This window comes from Octopus bimaculoides, chromosome 1 (genome assembly GCF_046866305.1).
Source record: "Octopus bimaculoides isolate indiv1 chromosome 1, ASM4686630v1, whole genome shotgun sequence".
NCBI lineage: Eukaryota > Metazoa > Mollusca > Cephalopoda > Octopoda > Octopodidae > Octopus > Octopus bimaculoides.
In genome coordinates, this window is record NC_142928.1 from 113,746,616 (window position 1) to 113,767,426 (window position 20,811).

The following is a 20,811-nucleotide window of genomic DNA, read 5'->3' on the forward strand; positions in this document are numbered from 1 at the left end:
TTGTCATTGGAGTATTGCTAACTGTACTGAAACCAAATCATGTACTTAATGTGACCCTGAAAAAATGAGACATTAAAAGGATTTAAAAAAAAAAATTCTGTTCTTAATTCTATCAACTCTTCTTTTGTTTTAATACTATGTTATCTTTAATAAAACATAGTTTCAGCAATAGAATCAACATTTATGTGATTATATGTGTTGTTTTATCTTTTCATCAGAATTTCTAATCCCTTTTCGAAGAAACACAAACCTGACAATCCAAAACACAAGTTGGTTGAAGGTGACATAGTAAAAGATATTAAAGATGACCCAAAAGTATCTACAGGATTTCATGAAATTACAGGTTTGTTGTAGAATATTATTATCTCTTACTCTGTTTGTTCTTGTTAATGTTGTTTATCTTTTAAGCATCTCTTAACCACACAATTCAAATAAATATTTTTTGAAGTTTCTCAATGTGGTATAGTGCCATCTGCCTTGAATTCACATTGCATATACTGACATATTTATGAGTATTAAGATTTATCCTAAATGTTTGCAGATAAGCTAAAAGCTAACAGAATTTTAAATTACTGGCAGTTTCTCTTGATAACAGCTTTCAGTTGGTATAATGCAACAGTTTGGGATGATAACAGAAAAATTTATTAATAATTGCAATGCAGAACCAGCATCTCTATAAAAACATTCTCCAAAGGAAATGGAGCAAGTATATAAGTATATGATGTACCTACAGAGCATTTATTGCTATGTGAGCAGTCCTAGCCAAAGAACACACTATATATTTTTCTCCTACAAATAACAGACAATTTTTCATCAAGTATTATTTTAGAAAAGGGTAAAATACATTAAATATTTCCATCCTAGATGCACTACATCAGAAAAAAAAAGGACTGCTAGGATTACTTTAATCATAGCTCAATCAGGGTTAACCTGAGTAGCAGGAGACCCCCAATGGAAATCATGTATGACAAAATTTAAGCACTTCAAAAATATGAACACAAATCTGAGAAAGTTATAAAGTAAAAATGTGACAATGCCATAGCTAAAATGTCTGATCTTACTAATAGGAAGACATTGGCCATCTGATCAAGAACATATGATTGAGAGAGTCTAATGACACACACACACGCACATTTACATAGAAACAGGATACATATAACAAAAATCTTAGCAGTGCATTACATTCATGTAGTGAACTAAACTTTCAACTAATCATGCCATTATCTTATGTACTAAGATACAGTTTGAAAATAATTGAAACAAATGCAGAGAGAAAGGGAGAGAGGGGATGAAAGAATGTGATAACTAAAGACAGTGTCACAAACTTTTCTATGTATTCATATACTCTTCTTACATGCCCCCCCCCCCTGTTCTGTATCACTTTCATCTTCCCAATTTTCTATTTTTTACTTTTTCTCTTGCATGTTTACCTCCAATCTTACTCAATCTCTCACTACTTAGAACCTTCTCTCTCTCCTATCTATCTATTTGTCATTACTTTCTCTCCCATTTTGATTCCAAGCTAGCTTTATCTCTTTCTCTTTTCATTCCTACTCCCTAGTGTTTCAGTATAAACAGCACCACCACCATTTACTACTATCATCTCTTTATTTTCTCCTTTTTCTTTGATATTCTGTTTCTCTTTTTTTTCTACCATGTTTTCTTTCTCTATCTCTTCACTGATTCTACTATCTCCACCTTCCTCTTTTTCTTGCTATCACTCACACCCTAACTATTTTCTCTAACTTTTACTCTCTCTTTGTAGTATACTTCTCTCTCTCTCTCTCTCAACAACAATACTGCCACCACTACCATAGCTACTAACTGTTTCTTACTTTAAATGAGTTTCCTTAGTGTAACACAAAAGATAATTAACATATAGATCACAAAACTTACTATTTTTTAAAACTTTAATTTAATAAAGTAGAAATCCTTCTATCGATAAATCTGATTAAAATTTTTTAATGACTTTTCTTTTGCTTTACAGAGACCACAGAAACACCTCATGAAACTTGTGAAAAACTCAAAAGGAGTCCTGTTGTGCGAAAAATAAATGTAAATATGTTGGCTGAAATGAAGAAAAAGCAAGATATGCACTCATCTCAAAAAGATTTGACTGTAAGTTGTTAAAGAGTTTTTGTTGATAAGAAGCTCAGTCAATTATGGTTAAAAAGATAAGTTAGCTATAGATGCCTCCCCAGCATAGGATCAATGATTTTCGGTCAGAATAAGAATTAGAGTATTAGGAACACCCTTCAAAAATCTCATCATTGTAGATCTTCCAATAACTTCCCCCAAACAATATGTGTCTGGAAAAAGAACTGATGTACAAAGCCAGCATCATGGAACAACAAAAATTTATGTTGGAATTATGCAAAACACCTCCAAAGAGAGATATACATAGCACTTGGCTTCATTCAGAGATAAGAACAAAGGGCACACAACATCTTTATCTAATATGATATGGGCTCTTAAAGAAAGGAGCATAGACAACCCCTGTATAAATATAGTGGACAGGGCAGCAAATGCAATCTCTGTATCACAGAAAAATTAAATATAACATCAGCAGTGAATATTTTAAGTATTAGGGAAGAAACTGTCTCTCCTTGCATGCACAAGCAATAATTCATTCTTCAAAATTTCAACTATGACCCTTTACTCACTTTGCTACTTATCCAACCGGGGTACCTTTTTTATATCAATTATATGCACATTATGCATTACAAACATGAACTCATCTAGATTTTCTAACTTACACAGGTACATGTGCATAGTACATATTCATGACATCACATAGTTCACAGAAATATATGAATATGAACTTATAAAATACATGTATAAAAATGCAACCATGGTCAAACATTCTCAACAAAGTCTGTCCACAATACATGATTTTACATTGCTCCTGGCAACTGCTCCTCACTAAGATTTGTATTGTCTGAGAGTTGATCAATGAATGTTTGAGCAGGTCTCCCTCTGCTACTCCTCCCATGAGTTGATTCCCACTACAGTAACTTGTGTATAACTTCTTGCCTACTTCTCCAGCTATGTCCTGCAAATCATAATGATCTTTGAGCAATTGCAGTTGGCAAGTTTCCATATAAACTTTCATTTTTAATAGGTTCTAGTTTGTTTTGTACAACCCTAAGCATTCTAGTGTATGCACCATCTAGTTTCTTCTCCAGTGCTTATGGCAGGATCTGTCTACCTGATCCACACAACAGCACTGACTCAACAAGTGTTTTGAGAATGATATCTTGATTTTTCTTGGTAGATTTGACTTCCATATCTTTTCCATTTTGTTCACTGCAGCAGTCAATATTCTTTTTTGATGTACTCATTCACCTGCCCAAATATAGAAAATCATCGAATCAGTTTAGTATTCCACCATCCAGTAGGACAAGATTTCTATCTTCTTGGTTTAGTAGCATGTACACTGTCTTGGTAACATTTATGCATATACCATTTTTCCTGACAGAGAACTTGATTTTATGAAGAAGTTCTTGAATTTGATCAATGGTGTTTCATAAAAGAGCTATGTCATCAGCAGCATCTGTATCACATATGACAGTTGGTGGGTTTTGCTTGCTTCTCCTTTGTGTCACTGTAAAACTGAGATCTTGTTCATTAACAGTGGCTTCCCTTGTGGCATAGTCCAGAGTGGTATCACCTTGAAAGACACTTGCCAGGATTTTAAAAAACTTGGTATCACCATCAGGAGATGGTATGCAGGTATTTTATAAATACCCCAACTGTGACAACTGTGCTCTTACATAATTATTGGTCGTCTTTTGGGGTATTTATAAAATACCTGCATACCTGTTCATCCATCCTTGCCAGGGATACGATAAAAGGGAGTCAACTTTCATAAATCCATTTATTTCCTATGTAGTTCAATCTGGCAGACAATGACAAACTGTTGTATTGGCAGGAGGACATTGTGGCTATGCAGATGATCATCTGTTTTGACAACAGACAGGTGCGCTAACTCTAATTAGCAGAGAACAACAAGTTTACATGAGTTGCACTTCCTGTTCAAATTAGTAGCTGGAAAACAAACCATGACAAGACATCCACACAATTCATCATACTGCATTACTCATCACATGTGTCAACAAGGAGCATGTCCACCGGTGGAAAACCAAGTCAGGGTCCAAAAATTGGTCACTGGATCCCTACTGAAATGCAACAAATTTATAAATATAACTTCTTTCAAAAATAGGACCCTAAATAACACTAGGAGAATAAATGAAGTTACAGCGCTCTGTGAACAATACATGTAGATAAAATTATAACATTTTTTATGAACTTACAAATCCATGAACCAAGTCTGGTGTCAAAAACCTGTGAAATGTTTTAAATGGTAATATGCACATGCTCGAGCATCAAATTAACACAGTGGGGGTGGGGTGGGGGTGCATGAGTGTTCTCACCTGAAATATATAAGGAATTAATTAGTCTAAATCTAATACAATTTCTTGTAAATATCCAGAGCAAGGGAAATAGCAATTAAGATTCTTATGGGTTATTGTCCAAATATAAAGATGAAGTGAAAGAAAAACAAACAGTGTGTTAGGTTGATGCTCAGGAAAAATGGAAGAAGTTTTTAACATTTTGAGTCGACACTCTTCTACAGAAAAGATAAATTAGAAGAGAAAATGGAGAGAAGAAAAATGTGCCTGAGTCAAACAGTCAAACCATACTGAAATAACTGGAAGAGGAAATAGTTGGCTTGCAGTATGGGTTGCATGGGAGACAGCAGTGATCTAGCAAATGTGTGCATATATGAAGCTAATATGTGTATGGGTGCATGCATGTGTGTGTGTATGAAGATGTGTGCATGTGTATGTGTGAGCATGGAAGCAGATGTGTGTATGAGATAATGTGTGTTTATGCATGTATGTTCTGTTTGGATGAAAATGGTGTGCACAGTGTTTGATAATAAACAGTCTAAAGTAGGTGTATTGGGGTAGAGAATGTGGTATCAGGAGAAAGGAAAAGAGATGTGTGTACAAATGTGTGTGGAAGGGTGTTTAAATGAAGTGGGCAGTGAATTAAGGCCATAAGAGACTGAAGTGTGGAAAGACAAAATTAATTCTTGCTCCAGACAGACAAGTGTTCAGGTGGCGTCTATGTGTCTCGTCTGAATACAAACACATGTTGCAAGGAAGCAAGAAATGACCAGTCAAGTGGAAATGGTGTGAGACTGAAGTGTCATTCCCAAGTCTGATGTCCCAAAGATGTTCAGCAGAACAGTCAGCTAATGCTGTCTGTTTTATCCTGTATAAAGACTACTAGAGAGAAGAGGTTAGGTGTGGAGGTGTGGACAAAAACAAAGAGGAAGCCAGTTTGAGTGCTGGGAAGTTACAAAGAAGTAGTTCACATAAGTTGCAGAGGCATAACTACAGATTTCTGCACCACTGACTTTGGATGATCATAACTTTTAGAAAAATGGATATTTTTTAATGAAATTTTCTACGAATATGTGTTATATCATGTAGATTCCAAATTTTGCAGGAAAGTGTTTTAGCGGGGAGTGATATGGGGAATTTCGGAAAATTCACTGGCGTCCACTTCAATTTGTCTTAACTTTCAAGAAAATGGATATTTTTTTAATGAAATTCTCTATAAATATACCTCGGACTATGTAGATTCTGAGAACATAGGAATTTTGGGGATTATTTTTGAGGTCCATTCTCTACTCGGGGATGTTTCGGAAGAAGTTGTCCATATTTGTTTCATTTTCTCCGTTTTGTGTGTTTGTGCACCTGTAGATTTCTACTGAAGCAACAAACGGGCAATGAAAGCAAATGAAGCCCTCACCAGAAAACTCATTATGCTAAAAAATAACAGCTACAGGTCTGGTACACAGAAATATGTTACAAAGACAACTTATCTGTTGCATACAATCTTTTTCCCCCACAGGTTTTGTATATTCGAAATCTACATGATATGACACATTTTTAGACAATTTCATTTAAAAATATCTTTCTTAAGGTTATGATCAAAGTCGGGGTAGGGCAGAAATCTGTAGTTATGCCATTGCAGGCATGTTTGAAAGAAGAAAAGGGTGGGTCAGAGAAGATGGTGGGAGGTGGAGTGGTTGGATAGAAGTTGGCAGAAAGAACATCAAATTATGCATTCGAGGGGTAGGGTGGAGGATCATAGGAAGGTGAGTAAAGGTAGGGCAGGTGCAGGGAGAAAATACAGATGCAAAAAGAGAGAGAGTATGGAAGTGTGGTCGACAGACTGGGTACAAGCAAAGGTTGTTTGGATAATGGTGATGGAGTATCCCTATTGTGGCAAGCCTTGAGTTGGGACTGTCACAAAGTCCTTGTCATGATTGCGGAGCTGATGAAGATGGAGGAACTAAGAGTAGGGGATGAACAATTTGGTGTAGGTAGGGTTAGAGAAGTTGAGGCAGGAGTAGGAGTCTGTGAGCTTATAGTGGATTGAGGTAGTAAGAGAGGAGTGTTTGGTGGCAACAAAAATATCTGACTCACTGATCTGTGTATTTATTTTGAAATCCTGTACAGTCTCATGTAATCTCAAATATTTTCATCCAAAATAAAGGTAAGTACCAACATTCCAAGTGGCTCACTTGACCAGTTACAGAGATATCTTCCATATGAAACTATTGGCTGCTTTGTAATCCACAAATAAAGAATATATGTTATAAATATATATTCTTTGCTCGAATACAGTGTAAAGAGAGGGATTGCTCAGTGCCTAAAGCATCGAACAAAGAATATAAGCAGCATTCGTGATACACACCACAAAGAAATGATCAAGCTCAATAACAATCTATTACTCCAAAAACATACTATCCACTCCAACTATCATGAGAAAAGAAGATGAAACCAATAAACTGTCCACAGTCTGTCTATCCTATGTGAAAGGCCTCTCTGAAAAGATACAAAAGACATGTGTCCCATATGACATCAGGACAGTACTTAAGAGCAATACAACACTTCGCAAATATCTCCTTTGAGTAAAACCACCAATAGAAGAGAATATGACCAAGAACTGCGTGTACTCCATCCCATGCAGCTGTGGTAGGTTATACAAAAGCGAAACATGCCACTCCCTCAAAATAAGAGTACATGAACATTGCAAAGCTGTGACACGAGGAGATATTGATAAATCAGGTATAGCTAATCATGTATGGAAAAATGGAGACCACCTTCCCCTGTGAGATGAAGTTAAAATAATAGAGAACACCACTGGAAAATATGAAAGCTAAAAGAAGCAGCACATATGCTAGGACACAACAACCTCTTAAGCAGACCAAGAGCAGATATGAGTAGCATATGGGAACCAGTATTAAGGAAGGATAGGAAAACATTAGATTTATAAGCCCTAAAATTCACTCCATAATTGCCCATGGGCATATGGCATAGTGGTTAAGAGCGTGGGCTACTAACCGCAAGATTCCAAGTTCAATTCCAAGCAGTGACCTGAATAATAATAATAATAATAACAACAGCGAAAAATAAGAATGAAAACCCAGGTTCGAAATTTTCCCAAGACACCTGATGAAGGGTATATCAGCTGAAACGTGTTAACAACAAACAAGATAAGGACAAATATCTGTCAAATTTATATAATTCCTCATCTCTTAAATATAGAACTGTACTGGAGCAGTTGTTGGTGGTATCACTGTTGTCCATAACCAGCAGTGGTCCACTTTACCACCTTGACACAAGTTTAGCTGACACTCCATTGACGCCAAGTAGTCTAGACCCAAGATACACTGATCCTCCATCTCCACCACATAGATAAGAAGCACATACTCTTGTCCTGCAACTTCAGTCAGGATATTAACCAGCCCTCTCAGCTCAGTACAGTGTCTGATAACACCACACAACTGCTGTAATGACACTGGCAGGTCTCCATGCTATAACATGGGTCTCACAAAAGTCTGCTCCAAGGCTGAATTAGTCACAAGGGAACACTTCTGGCTATTAATCCTTCCATCCATTTGTACACACTCAATCACAGGCATTTTACGTCATCTCGGAGATTGGGCTTCTTTGGAATATTTGGCTGGCTGTTGCCCCTTAACACCAGCCACTCCTAGTTTTCAGACTTTTCTCTTTTATCTTCCATTACCCTTTCCTTCCTTCTTGCTTGGCAGTTGTAGTTCATATGTCCTTTGTCACCACATATCCAGCACTCCTCCTTAAAAGTAGACTTTGCCCTATTGTTCTGCTTTCACTCTCTCCAGGTTATAACAATCTTGCTGTTTGTGTCCTGGTTTTCTATAGTGCCAGCAACTTACACTGATTATCACTTCTTTCTTCTCACAAGACCCATAACTATCCTTAAGCCTTCCTGCTTCACAGATTTTCCCCCTTTTTGCATGGAATCCAGAACTGTAGCCCACCTAGAAATTCCTAGTGCTAGACCTGACTTACAACTCAAATTCCAGAGCTCTAGCCAGTGCCTCTTGCATAGTAGTTGGCTGTGACTGCTTCACTTGCACTTTGAAATTCACACTGTCCAGAGTGTTGATGAACTGCTCTTTCAGGAGAAGAACCAAGAGGTCAAGGGTTGGTGTAGGGTAGGCTTTATGCACTGTGCTCTCCAGGTACTGGGCAAGCTGTTGTAGGGGCTCCCCTCTAGCTCTTACATGGGTATGAAAGCATGCCCTGTGCATTTCATGCTGGTACATATTGCCATATTTTCTCTGCAGTACTTCTACTAAGGTTGAATAACAACTCCTGTCCTTTACTGACAATTGGCTCAGCACCTCTAGTGCAGGACCCTTCAAACTAGTGGCAAGCTGAACTGCTCTTTGCCTCTCATCCCACTCATTCTAGTCAGCCAGCAATTCAAACTGGACTTGGTAGACCTCCCAAGACACTTTGCCATTGAATTCCTGTGGTTTCTTCCTAATGGGGATTCCAATGTCACCTTGCACTTCACGGGATCTGGGTTTAAACACTAGAACATCATGATGTGGATCAGTATCAACAACTACTCCTCGCTCAGCAACCTTAGACTCGGTAGCACAAAGCTTTTCCACAGACTCCATTCTCTTGCCAAACTCATCTATTTGTTGCTTGCACCATATAACATCACCACTTACTTCGCATAATTCCTCCTTAAACTGTTGATGATCCTCTTGCAACTGCTGTTGAACCTTCTCCATTCTTCCCATAAATGTTTCCAGCTGAACTTTAAGATGTGTGTGTTTTCTGCTCTTCTTTGAGCTCATGTAAATTGTCATTTTCCTCCTTTCACAATTGTAGCTAGAGATAACTCTTCCGCCCTTGTCTGATTCCTTGTATGTATTCCTTCCAGGCCCATAGCAAATAATCAGCTCACTGCAGCAATGAATATCCCGCTTCTCACATCGACTTTCATCATGTCACTAGTCGCACATCATCTTCCAGCACGAAGTCGCCACATGGGCAATAGTAGTCTTTATATTTCACTCACACCATAAAAGTGCACCAAAATCATACCGCCTGTGATTTAAACAGTCACATGACCACAAAGAATTATTTTTTGCCTTTGCTTGCAAAACCAAAGATCGGTGTTCTAATTCACATCGTACAAATGAGAAATTATCTGAATATAATTTTTTTCATTTGTAACTATATATATATATATATACATGCACACATACATTCTGACTTAAATTTATGCAGAAGATCTTGGCATTTTTGCGTTCTCGTAATGAAATAATTATTTTATATACTTAGATACATTTCAAACAAATGCAGGGGGAGATGGACACAGAGAGAGTTAGAGAATGAGATAACTACAGATGCACTGACATGAAAACATTGCTGTTTTGATACTCTTTCTTCTTCTTCATTATCTTCACTTTCACCCTGTTTCTTTTACCTGTATCTCCCCCTATCTCTCTTTGTTGCTTCCTCCCCATCTCTCTCCCTCTGTTCTTTTCCATATTTAAGTTATTTCCCTTAATATATGCAAAAGGTAGTTATGTTTATACACAAACACACACACACACCCAGTATTTTTAATGTTTTGTACAACTGCTCTCATAATAAAGTCCAGTATTATGAAAAATTTTGTGGATTTAATTATTTTGTTCTCCATGTATGCTACACCTTTTTATGTGATTTTTGTTCTTTCATTCCAGTTGTCTACTTCCAAAAGCACTGACCATGATAATTCTCAGAAAGCTGGTCTTGAGAATCCTGATGTAAATGTTTGTTTGCGCAGTGACTTATCATGTAAAAATTTAAATTCAAAACCTTTTGCAACACCACAGCAGAAAATTGTTATGGACACACAGATTACTTGTGAAAATGCTAGTTGTAAAGAAAATAAATCCCCTTTGCAGTCTCCAAATAGCAGAGCCTTACCAGGACTTAACAACATAAAATCTCTACCAAAACCAACAGAGACCAACACAATTAATGAAGCTTCAAAGAAATCTCTGGAGAAGGATGCTGTTGGATTAAAAGAAACTATTGCTTCAGCTGAAATTTCATTGCACGAGGAAGTTACACCTATTTATACAAAGAATACAGTTGTTACTGAAATCAGAAATAAAAATAGTTGCATAAAAGATTGCCTAAATGAGAAAACTTTGGGCCAGAATCTTTATAAAGCTGATAACAAAGCTGGAAATTTGCATCAAGATTCACTAGGATCCAAAACAGCTACTTCAGAAGAACCAAATATGAAACCAAAGCCAGCTCCTCGAACAAGTCAGTTTAAATATTCTAATATCTCTTTCTGTAAATGATAGAAACTTTACTGATTCCATTTTGAAATATAACTAGAATGTAAACAGAATATACAACATTTTCTTCTTACTTCTTTGATACTTACAGTTTAATATTTCATTCATTGATCTGGAATTTTTTAGTGCAAATATGCAAGTTGATTGAACTCTACTCAAGTGATTAAAATGTTGTCAGTGTTGTATTTCATCACCAATGCAGTGTCATGTCCGAGTCCAAAATTCTGGACTCTTATAGCTAGAAGTTGGCACCATGTTCCAGTTCACTGTTTTGTATCATTTGTGGTACTGAGTTCAAATACTTGCAATAAACTTTATCCAGTAACATGCATACACATACACTCTATCTCTTTCATGTATCAGGTCAGCCCATAAGTTCTGTCCGATTTTACCTTTTTTTAAATTGAATGAAATTTAATAGTATTTTAGAATGTCTAATGGAATTTTAAAAATTATGTTTATGCATTTGTGTACATTTAAACTAATTAAATATTATTTTACAGAATAATAGAATTAAAATTTCTTTGATTAAAACCTTTTCTAACATGGAAGTATCCAAAGAGCATTTGAGGCACATATTGCTTTATGAGTACAAAAAAAGAAACTCTGTAGCCGAAGTGACTTGAAACATACATTCAGTTTATGGGAAAGAATGCTTGAATGAAAGAACTTGCAGAAGATGGTTTGCAAAATTCAGAAGTGGAGATTTCAGCCTTGAAGATGAAAATTGAACAGGACGTCCAGTTGAGTTTGATGATAAGCTCCTTGAGGCATTACTTGAAGAAAATCATGCATTATCAGTTGAAGAATTGGCAATAAAGCTTAGTTCAAACTATACAACTTGGAAAATGGATGCCTCATGAATTTTCCGAAAGCAGATGCAAATGCAGAGTTGACATCTGCTCTTCTCTCCAGTCTTGTGACTGGTGACGAAAAATGGATCTTCTATTGAAATGTTAAACAGTGGCTTGGTAAAAGTGAAAAAACTCAACCATAACAAAGAAGGGAACGTCATGGGAAAAAGGTTCTTCTCTCTATCTAGTGGGATTGCAAAGGAGTAATTCACTTTGAATTGTTACCACCTAATGCAACGATCAATGCTCAAGTCTACTGTCAGCAATTAGAGCGTTTGAACCAAGCTTTAAAGAAAAAAAGACCTGCTTTAGTGAATCGAAAAGGAGTAATGTTTCATCAGGACAATGCACGAATCCACACTGCAAAGATCACATCACAGAAGATCGAAGAGCTTGGTTGGGAAAAAATTCCTCATCCACCTTATTCTCCCAACCGTGCTCCTTCAGACTACCATTTGTTTTGTAGTTTACAGAATCATTTGGGGGACATAACTTTTGCAAGCCAGGTGGCGGTCGAAACTGACATTTCAGAGTTCTTCGCTTTGAAACCAAAAGAGTTTTACATTGATGGGATTAAAAAGCTTGTAAATAGATGGAAGGAAGTCATAGATAATCAGGGAAAGTACACTGATGATTAAATTTCAATTAAATATCACATTTGATCACTTGTTTTCTTTATTCAAAATTCAGACAGAACTTATGGGATGACCTGATATACGAAGCTCACACTTTTGGGAGATTGGGGGAATGTCTCTAAGTAAAAAAATCCAAGAATTCAAACAGAACTGTCTCTTTTAACATTCTTTTCCTTTCATTTTTTTTAATGTAAAATTATAATATTTCTGTTGCCAATTTTTTAAAAGAGTTACAAATTTTTACTCTGATTAATTTATTTCACAGGTTTTACTTCAACAAAGCCAGCTATTAAATCTAAACCACCTCCGCCTGTAGCACCAAAGCCATCAGTTCCTTCACGACCAAGTTTAAAAAGAACTACAGTTCACAGGAATTCTGTAGAGTCCCTAAAAGAAGTGTCAACCAAAGAGAACAGCTATAACAATGATAATGTTGTGGTTTACGACTCTGCTACATTAAGACTTTCAGTCCAAGAAAAAGTCTCCAAAATTAGTAATATCAGCCAATTAATGGAAAAATCTGTGATTGAAGATAATACAGATTGCAATGATTGTGATGCTTTCAGCAATAAAAAAAGATCTTCTTTCCCATGTGATACTCAAATCTCTAAGGAGCTTAAAGGTATCTATCTTTTAAATATCAAATCTTTAGGAAACATATTTTCTTAAATACTTTTATATATAAAAGGCTAAAATACTTTGTATACATTTGTGGCGCATAAAAAACACCTTTTGAGCATTGGACCTCACAGAGGCAATGACAAATGACCAAGACCTTTGGCAATATGCTGTGCTTGAATAGAAGACCCATCAAGCCAAGTGGAATTATAGTTGTGACAGATACTGATGTCATGTAACTGGTACCCATGCCAGTGGTACATAAAAGCACCCATTACACTCTCAGAGTAGTTGGCATTAGGAAAGTCATCCAGCCATAGAATCCATGCCGTTTCAGACTGGAGTCTAGTGAAGCCCCTCAGCTTACCAGCCCTGGTCAAACCATCCAACCCATGCCTGCATGTACAAAGGATATTAAACGATGATGATTTCTACAATTTAAATAATTTGAAACAGAAATTAAAACTTTTTTTTCCTAGATCTTCAGACAGCAAGTTATATTGTCATCATTATTACCACTGGTACCACCATTTTTATGTTTGTTTTCTATGCTAGCATGGGTTGGACAAGTTATGACCCAGATTAGTTCTTATTTGAAGTTATTCCCTTTCTAGATTGAAAGAGTCCCCTCTTTCTCAAAACATTCCATTTTTGACATGGTTTGTGTAACTGGATGTCTTTCTAAACATCAAATACTTTACAGATTTATCTTTTTTCTTTTATTTGTTTCAGTCATTAAACCATGACCATGCTGGGGCCTGCCTTGAAGGGTTTAGTCAAATGAAATCAACCCCAGTAGTTATTTTTATAAGCCTGGTACAATTGGTTACTTTTGCTGAACCAGTAAGTTATTGGGGCTTAAGCAAACCATCACCAGCTTTCAAGTGGTAATGGGGGACAAGCATATGTAAGTGCGTGTGTGTATGCATATATGTGTGTGCATGTATTTATATATGTATATGTAGAAGCATATTTGTATATATACAAGCAAAAAAAACTTTTACTTATTTCAGCCATGTGAGAGCACCACCGTGGTCTTTTTTATTTCCTCAGTCTGGGGTGTTTTACATCACCACTCCTAGATGTGCTTTGTCCCAGCTGTTGGCCCATTTGTGTATAAGGGAGTTTGATTCCACTGCCCTCATTTGCACCTCATGTCGGGCTGTTGGTTCATCTGGTATTGGGGAGAGGAGGATGTCTAGTTCCTTTTTGAAGACATCTACTTCCACCTTATGCAGATTTCTTAATTTTTGTGGCAGGGTATTGAAAAGCTGTGGGCCTTTGAACCCAATAGTCTACTATTGCAGTACCTGGTCCTGAATTTAGATGGAGTGGATGGTACCTTTGGTACAATACAATACCAGTCAATTCTGGCATTTGTTTAACACTCAATGCCAAAGTTAGGTACTAGCCCCTCTGGAATTTTCCATAGAATTATTGCATATCTCTCACGCCTTCGCTCCAGGGCGTAAAGTTGTAGTTTTCTCAGCCTGTCCCTGTAGCTCATCCACTGCACTGTTTCAATCTTTTTAGTGTAGTGGCGTTGGACTGCTTCAAGCTTCACTGTTAGTTTGGCATTATGTGGTAACCATAACTGGGAGCAGTATTCCAGGTGGCTGAGAACAAAGGTTCTCCACAGGGTCAACATAGTTTCTTGGTCTTTTCTCTTAAAAGACCTCAGTATCCATCTTACCAGTTGTCTGCACTTTGCTACTGTCTTGGTAATGTGCATATAAAATGATGTCATTGCACATACTGATCCCCAAGTCTTTCAATGCTTGTGACTCTGAGATTATAGTGCCTTCGGGTTCTGTATATGCAGGCTGTGGTGCATTCATGAGTTAATAGTACAGTGCTTGAAACTTTCCAGCATTAAACTGCATGTTGTTTATTTCAGCCCACTTGTATATCGAATTCAGCTTGTAAGCTTGTGACATCATCTTGATTTTTTATTGCTTGTGATAATTTTGTATCATTGGGATAGCTAGTGACAGTGGGCATGTCTAAGAGGGCTATTATGAACAGCAATGGCCCCATGGGGGACGCCATTTAGGATTTGAGTTTCCTCAGAAAGGGCACCATTGGCTGCGACTACCTGCCTGACTTCTATCTTCAAGGAATTCATGCAGCCAGTCTCCCAGTTTACCAGCAATGCCAAGGTCTCATAGCTTATGATATATCATGCTGTGATCTACCTTTTCAAAGTCAAGGTATATTATGCTGACATCTGAATGGTCAAGCAGCTGTTTCAAAACCCAGTCATAGTGCTGTAGGAGTTGTGTGAGGCAGCTTCTGCCAGGACAAAAGTCATGCTGTGTGTTGTTCAGCGGGTATTTTCTTTTATAAACATTATCAACTTCTTTCTGATGATTTGCTCCATGACTTCACTGATATGTGAAGTCAGAGAGATTGGCCTGTAATTTTTAGCCTCTGCTCTGCTTCCACCTTTGTGGATAAGGCATGTAATGCCTTCTTTCTACTTACATGACCTGCTTACATGACTTCAGGAGAATAGCTGGGAAGCCATCAGGATCAGTTGCTGAGCATTAGCTCATTTCATCTATGGCCACTGTTATATCTGTCTCCTCAATGTTGATGTAATCAATGGTTGGCACCTCCTTTTTTTAGAGCTGCAATATTAAAGAATTCAATCGAGTTTTTTTATCTGCATGTGTCCAAAGGGGGAAGTGAAGACACTTTTAAATTGTTCACTGAGTATCTCACTTATCTTTCTTGGGTCCACGGTCAGTGAGTCATTCCCTTGATCTTATTTTATATTGTATTGTGGCTGTTTCTTTTGCAAATTTATAGAAAGATTTGGAATTTGTTTTTATGATTTCCACAGCTCTGTTCTCTCTCACTCTGCTCTTTTCCTTTTTTGAGTGAGTTTGATCTTGTTTTCGATTTCTAGGAGTGTCCGTATTAAGATAGACTTTTCCCCATCCTTCAGTTGCCCATTCAGCTGCTTTGAGACCTTTGACCTGCATCTCATAAGGATTTTTTTGTCCCTGGGAATCTTGTTTGTCAGTATGCTGGCCTTTCTTTCTGGGATATATTTAGTGCACATAGCTTGCACTGTTGACATAAACTGGCAGAGTTTCTAATATATATGTACATATATACAGTGATACCTCGCAGTACGAGTTTAATTTGTTCCATGACAGAGCTCGTTTGATGGTTTGCTCGTTTTACAAATCAGTTTTCACCATTGAAAGTAATTAGAATATAATTAATCTGTTCCAGCCCCCCCCCCCCCACTACCACCACCCCAAAATCATTTTTTATGGATATTAAAATGAAAAAGGTGCAGCTGCAAGGAGAATAACAATTATAAAAACATAATAAAAGAGAATGCTAAAGAAATATGTAAACTGGTTTTATTAATTGAATTACCTTAAAGATGGGATGATTTGTGCACGAGGAAGGCTATGGAATAGGGATAACGAAGAGGATTACTATTTGGAAGGAGAATTTCCTTCCAATAAGACTTTGGGAAGAACAATTTCTGGCGTTTTTTCTCTCACTTCACTTAATTTAGGCTTTTTGGACACACTTTCTTCACTTTTTACACTTTCAGATTGCTTCATTTGAAACATATGAAGAGAAGTCTGCTTTTTGTTGTCTTTCAGAATGTTACGAAAATGCACCAGAGCAGTGTCATTAAGTAAAGCAGCTATGTGACCCATAGATACTTTTTCAAGATGATTTTTTTTCTACAAATTCAGAAACATACTGCCACTTTGCCAATACTGCTTTTATGTCACTTGTAGAGATAGCATTCTCTGCAACACTGTCCTCCTCCAGGGAACCAATTTCTTCCACCGCATCTGAATGATGCTGCTTCTGAAGCTACAGGAGTTCATCTGTCATCAGCTCCTCTCAGTGTTCCTTGATAAGATCATTAACGTCCCCATTATCAACCTCAAGGCCCATGGACTTGCCAAGAGACACTATCTCTTCGACTACAGGTGTCTCAGACTCCAACCCCTCAAAGTCTCTTTCGGATATGCAATCAGGCCAGTTTCCTCTCTGTAGAATTCAGTGTTCTCCTCGTTACAGCCCATCAGGCCATATCAATGATTTTCAAGCAGTTAACAATGTTGTAGTGCCCCTCCCAAAACTCATGAAGGGTTAAATTTTTATTTTTGGTGACTTCAAAGCACCAACAAAGCAGTTGTTTGATGTACAATTGCTGGTCCATGGGCTGCAGGATAAGGATGGTGTTGCATGAAAGGTACAGAACTTTTATAAATTAAATTTCATCCAGGATATCATCTTCAAGATTAGGAGGGTGAGCAGGAGCATTGTCGAGGATGAGGAGGGCCTTGAAAAGAAGATCATTCTCCAGAAAGTACTTTTTCACTGCTGGTCCAAAGATGTCAATCCACTTGGTGGAGAATTTCCTGGTGACCTAGGCTTTAACATTTGCCCTCCACATGACTTGCAGCTTCTCCTTCAGGATTTTGTGTGATTTGAATGCTTGTGGATTTTGGGAATGGTAAATGAGGAGCAGCTTAATCTTCAAGTCTCCACTAGCATTGGCATAAAAGACGAGAATTAGCCTATATTTCATAGGCTTATGGCCTAGCACTTTCTTCTCCTCTGCAGTTACGTAGCTTCTTTGGGTCATTTTTTTTTTTTTCCAAAACAGGCCACTTTCATCACATTTGAATACCTGTTGTGTGATGTACTCTTGGCTGCAATGAGCTGACAGAATTCACACATGAAATCGTTAGCTGCTTTTGTGTCAGAACTTATTGCTTCTCCATACCTAACATGGCCTAGAAAAGAAGTCTAGAAGCCCAATATATTAAAAGCATCTAATCTACCTTCTTGGGGCTACAAGGTCTGTAGATAAAAGAGTGACCTAGTAATGATCTATGGAATACTAAAATTTATTTATAGGTAGTTTCAATTTAAGGGGGTGGGATCCAAGATGTTTTAAAATTTATGAAAAGAAGTTATCAAAAAAATAATACAAGGAAACTTACTAACATGTTTATCAAAGAGCAGTACCTATGCTAACGAAGTGAACTGAAGTTACAATGTATCCAAAACATTACTGTAGGGTGCTTAAGAAAGTGTACTCACAGAAATATTACCGAGAATCCCACCTATGGTGCACAAAGGGTCAAGTCTAAGTCCAGCAGTCTCTACAATTGGTTAGTTATAATTTGAACCAAGATCATTCATAAGTTAAAACCGTTACAATGGATATGTCAATAAAAATAAGTAAGAAAAAATAAAGGGTTCAAGGGAGAAGACAATGATATAAGTGGTGCGGGGCCACTTATGTCCTTCAGCAGCTTAACATTATAACATGCATGAGAGAACGGTCAAAGAGTAAGTAGCTTCGAGTTATAATTAAGAGGAGGCAACTAGTACAGGTAACTCAGCAACTCTTTAGGGCTGCTAGGAAATGAATTTGGACTTAACTTCATATATAACAAATTGTGGTAATAATCAGATATATGCAGGTATGCATGAAAAATCCATCTTATAGGTACACTACAATGCACAATTATAAACCACTTACAATTAGGTGGTTAATATTAAAACCAAATCACATGTTAATTATTATCAATTAATAAAACTCACAAGTTTCCACAGTATACTAGATATGCTTAATAAGCATTACATAATCATTAAAGTTAGATAGTTCCTATCATTATATAAACAATTGAAAAGAATATATTGGTACTATATGGGTACAGTTAATACTGGATCCACTGGCAAATTAGTACTATGAGTAAAGTTTCCTTAATTCAAACAATTTACTAAACAGGCTTAAAAAGCAATTGCAATTACCCTAAGATCAGAATGTTAGTACTAATTAAATGTAATAATTAAAAATTATAAACTAAAGGTATATTTCTCAAAGTGGGTGCAGAAAATAGTATTACAATCAACAGATTGTAATAGTATTTCTGCGAGAAAGTATGAGCATTGCATGTGGATCTCCTGAAACAGAACCCTGGAACATTGATGGAGAAGACATCAGCAGACACATTTAAGGCTCAAGAAGAGCAGTGGTGTTCATCATCATCATCATCATCATCGTTTAACGTCCGCTTTCCATGCTAGCATGGGTTGGACGATTTGACTGAGGACTGGTGAAACCGGATGGCAACACCAGGCTCCAGTCTGATTTGGCAGAGTTTCTACAGCTGGATGCCCTTCCTAACGCCAACCACTCAGAGAGTGTAGTGGGTGCTTTTACGTGTCACCCGCACGAAAACGGCCACGCTCGAAATGGTGTCTTTTATGTGCCACCCGCACAAGCCAGTCCAGGGGCACTGGCAACGATCTCGCTCGAAAATCCTACAGGAGCCAGTCAGGCGGTACTGGCAACGGCCACGCTCAAAATGGTGCATCTCATGTGCCACCCGCACAAGAACCAGTCCAGGGGCACTGGCAACGATCTTACTTGGCTTGCCGGGTCTTCTCACGCACAGCCCATTTCCAAAGGTCTCGGTCCGTAGTCATCGCCTCGGTGAGGCCCAATGTACGAAGGTCTTGCCTCACCACCTCAGCCCAGGTCTTCCTGGGCCTACCTCTTCCACGGGTTCCCTCAACTGTTAGGGTGTGGCACTTTTTCACGCAGCTATCCTCCTCCATTCTCACCACATGTCCATACCAGCGCAATCGTCTCTCTTGCACGCCACAACTGATGCTTCTAATGTTCAGCTTTTCTCTCAAGATACTTACACTCTGACGGGTATTCACATTGACATTACACATCCAACGGAGCATACTGGCTTCATTCCTTGCATTTAAATTTAACCCTTCGTTAGGTATGGAGAAGCAATAAGTTCTGACACAAAAGCAGCTAATGATTTCATGTGTGAATTCTGTCAGCTCATTGCAGCCAAGAGTACATCACACAACAGATATTCAAATGTGATGAAAGTGGCCTGTTTTGGAAAAAAAAAAAATGACCCAAAGAAGCTACGTAACTGCAGAGGAGAAGAAAGTGCTAGGCCATAAGCCTATGAAATATAGGCTAATTCTCGTCTTTTATGCCAATGCTAGTGGAGACTTGAAGATTAAGCTGCTCCTCATTTACCATTCCCAAAATCCACAAGCATTCAAATCACACAAAATCCTGAAGGAGAAGCTGCAAGTCATGTGGAGGGCAAATGTTAAAGCCTAGGTCACCAGGAAATTCTCCACCAAGTGGATTGACATCTTTGGACCAGCAGTGAAAAAGTACTTTCTGGAGAATGATCTTCTTTTCAAGGCCCTCCTCATCCTCGACAATGCTCCTGCTCACCCTCCTAATCTTGAAGATGATATCCTGGATGAAATTTAATTTATAAAAGTTCTGTACCTTTCATGCAACACCATCCTTATCCTGCAGCCCATGGACCAGCAATTGTACATCAAACAACTGCTTTGTTGGTGCTTTGAAGTCACCAAAAATAAAAATTTAACCCTTCATGAGTTTTGGGAGGGGCACTACAACATTGTTAACTGCTTGAAAATCATATATATATATATACATATATACATATATATATATACATATATATACACACACACATATATATATATATATACATATATATACACATATATATATATATATATATACATATATATACACATACATATATATATATATATATATATATATACACATACATATATATATATATATATATATATATATATATATATATATATATACACACATACATATATACACATACATATATATATACACATACATATATATATACACATACACATATATATATAAATTTTAGTATTCCATAGATCATTACTAGGTCACTCTTTTATCTACAGACCTTGTAGCCCCAAGAAGGTAGATTAGATGCTTTTAATATATTGGGCTTCTAGACTTCTTTTCTAGGCCATGTTTTCTTAGATATTCCTTCTTCCCATTATTCATATTGGATGCTCTTGTTTTTTACTCTGAAGCTCCGTGCCTTAATCCAAATGTCCTATGAAGATA

The 20,811-nt window shown here is 37.3% G+C and overlaps 1 protein-coding gene and 1 pseudogene across 2 annotated transcripts in view; one reads left to right on the top strand and one right to left on the bottom strand.

Annotated features, from left to right (window-relative positions):
- Positions 1 to 20,811, top strand: part of LOC106880055 (F-actin-uncapping protein LRRC16A) — a 547,921-nt gene that overhangs the window by 491,693 nt on the left and 35,417 nt on the right. For both annotated transcript variants that reach the window (XM_089356189.1, XM_089356195.1), the window contains 4 exons: positions 219 to 343; positions 1,988 to 2,118; positions 10,118 to 10,691; positions 12,481 to 12,837. In XM_089356189.1, coding sequence (XP_089212315.1) covers positions 219 to 343; positions 1,988 to 2,118; positions 10,118 to 10,691; positions 12,481 to 12,837 — 1,187 coding nt within the window. The remainder of the gene's footprint in view (positions 1 to 218; positions 344 to 1,987; positions 2,119 to 10,117; positions 10,692 to 12,480; positions 12,838 to 20,811) is intronic.
- LOC149137692 (uncharacterized) lies at positions 8,024 to 9,154 on the bottom strand (annotated as a pseudogene).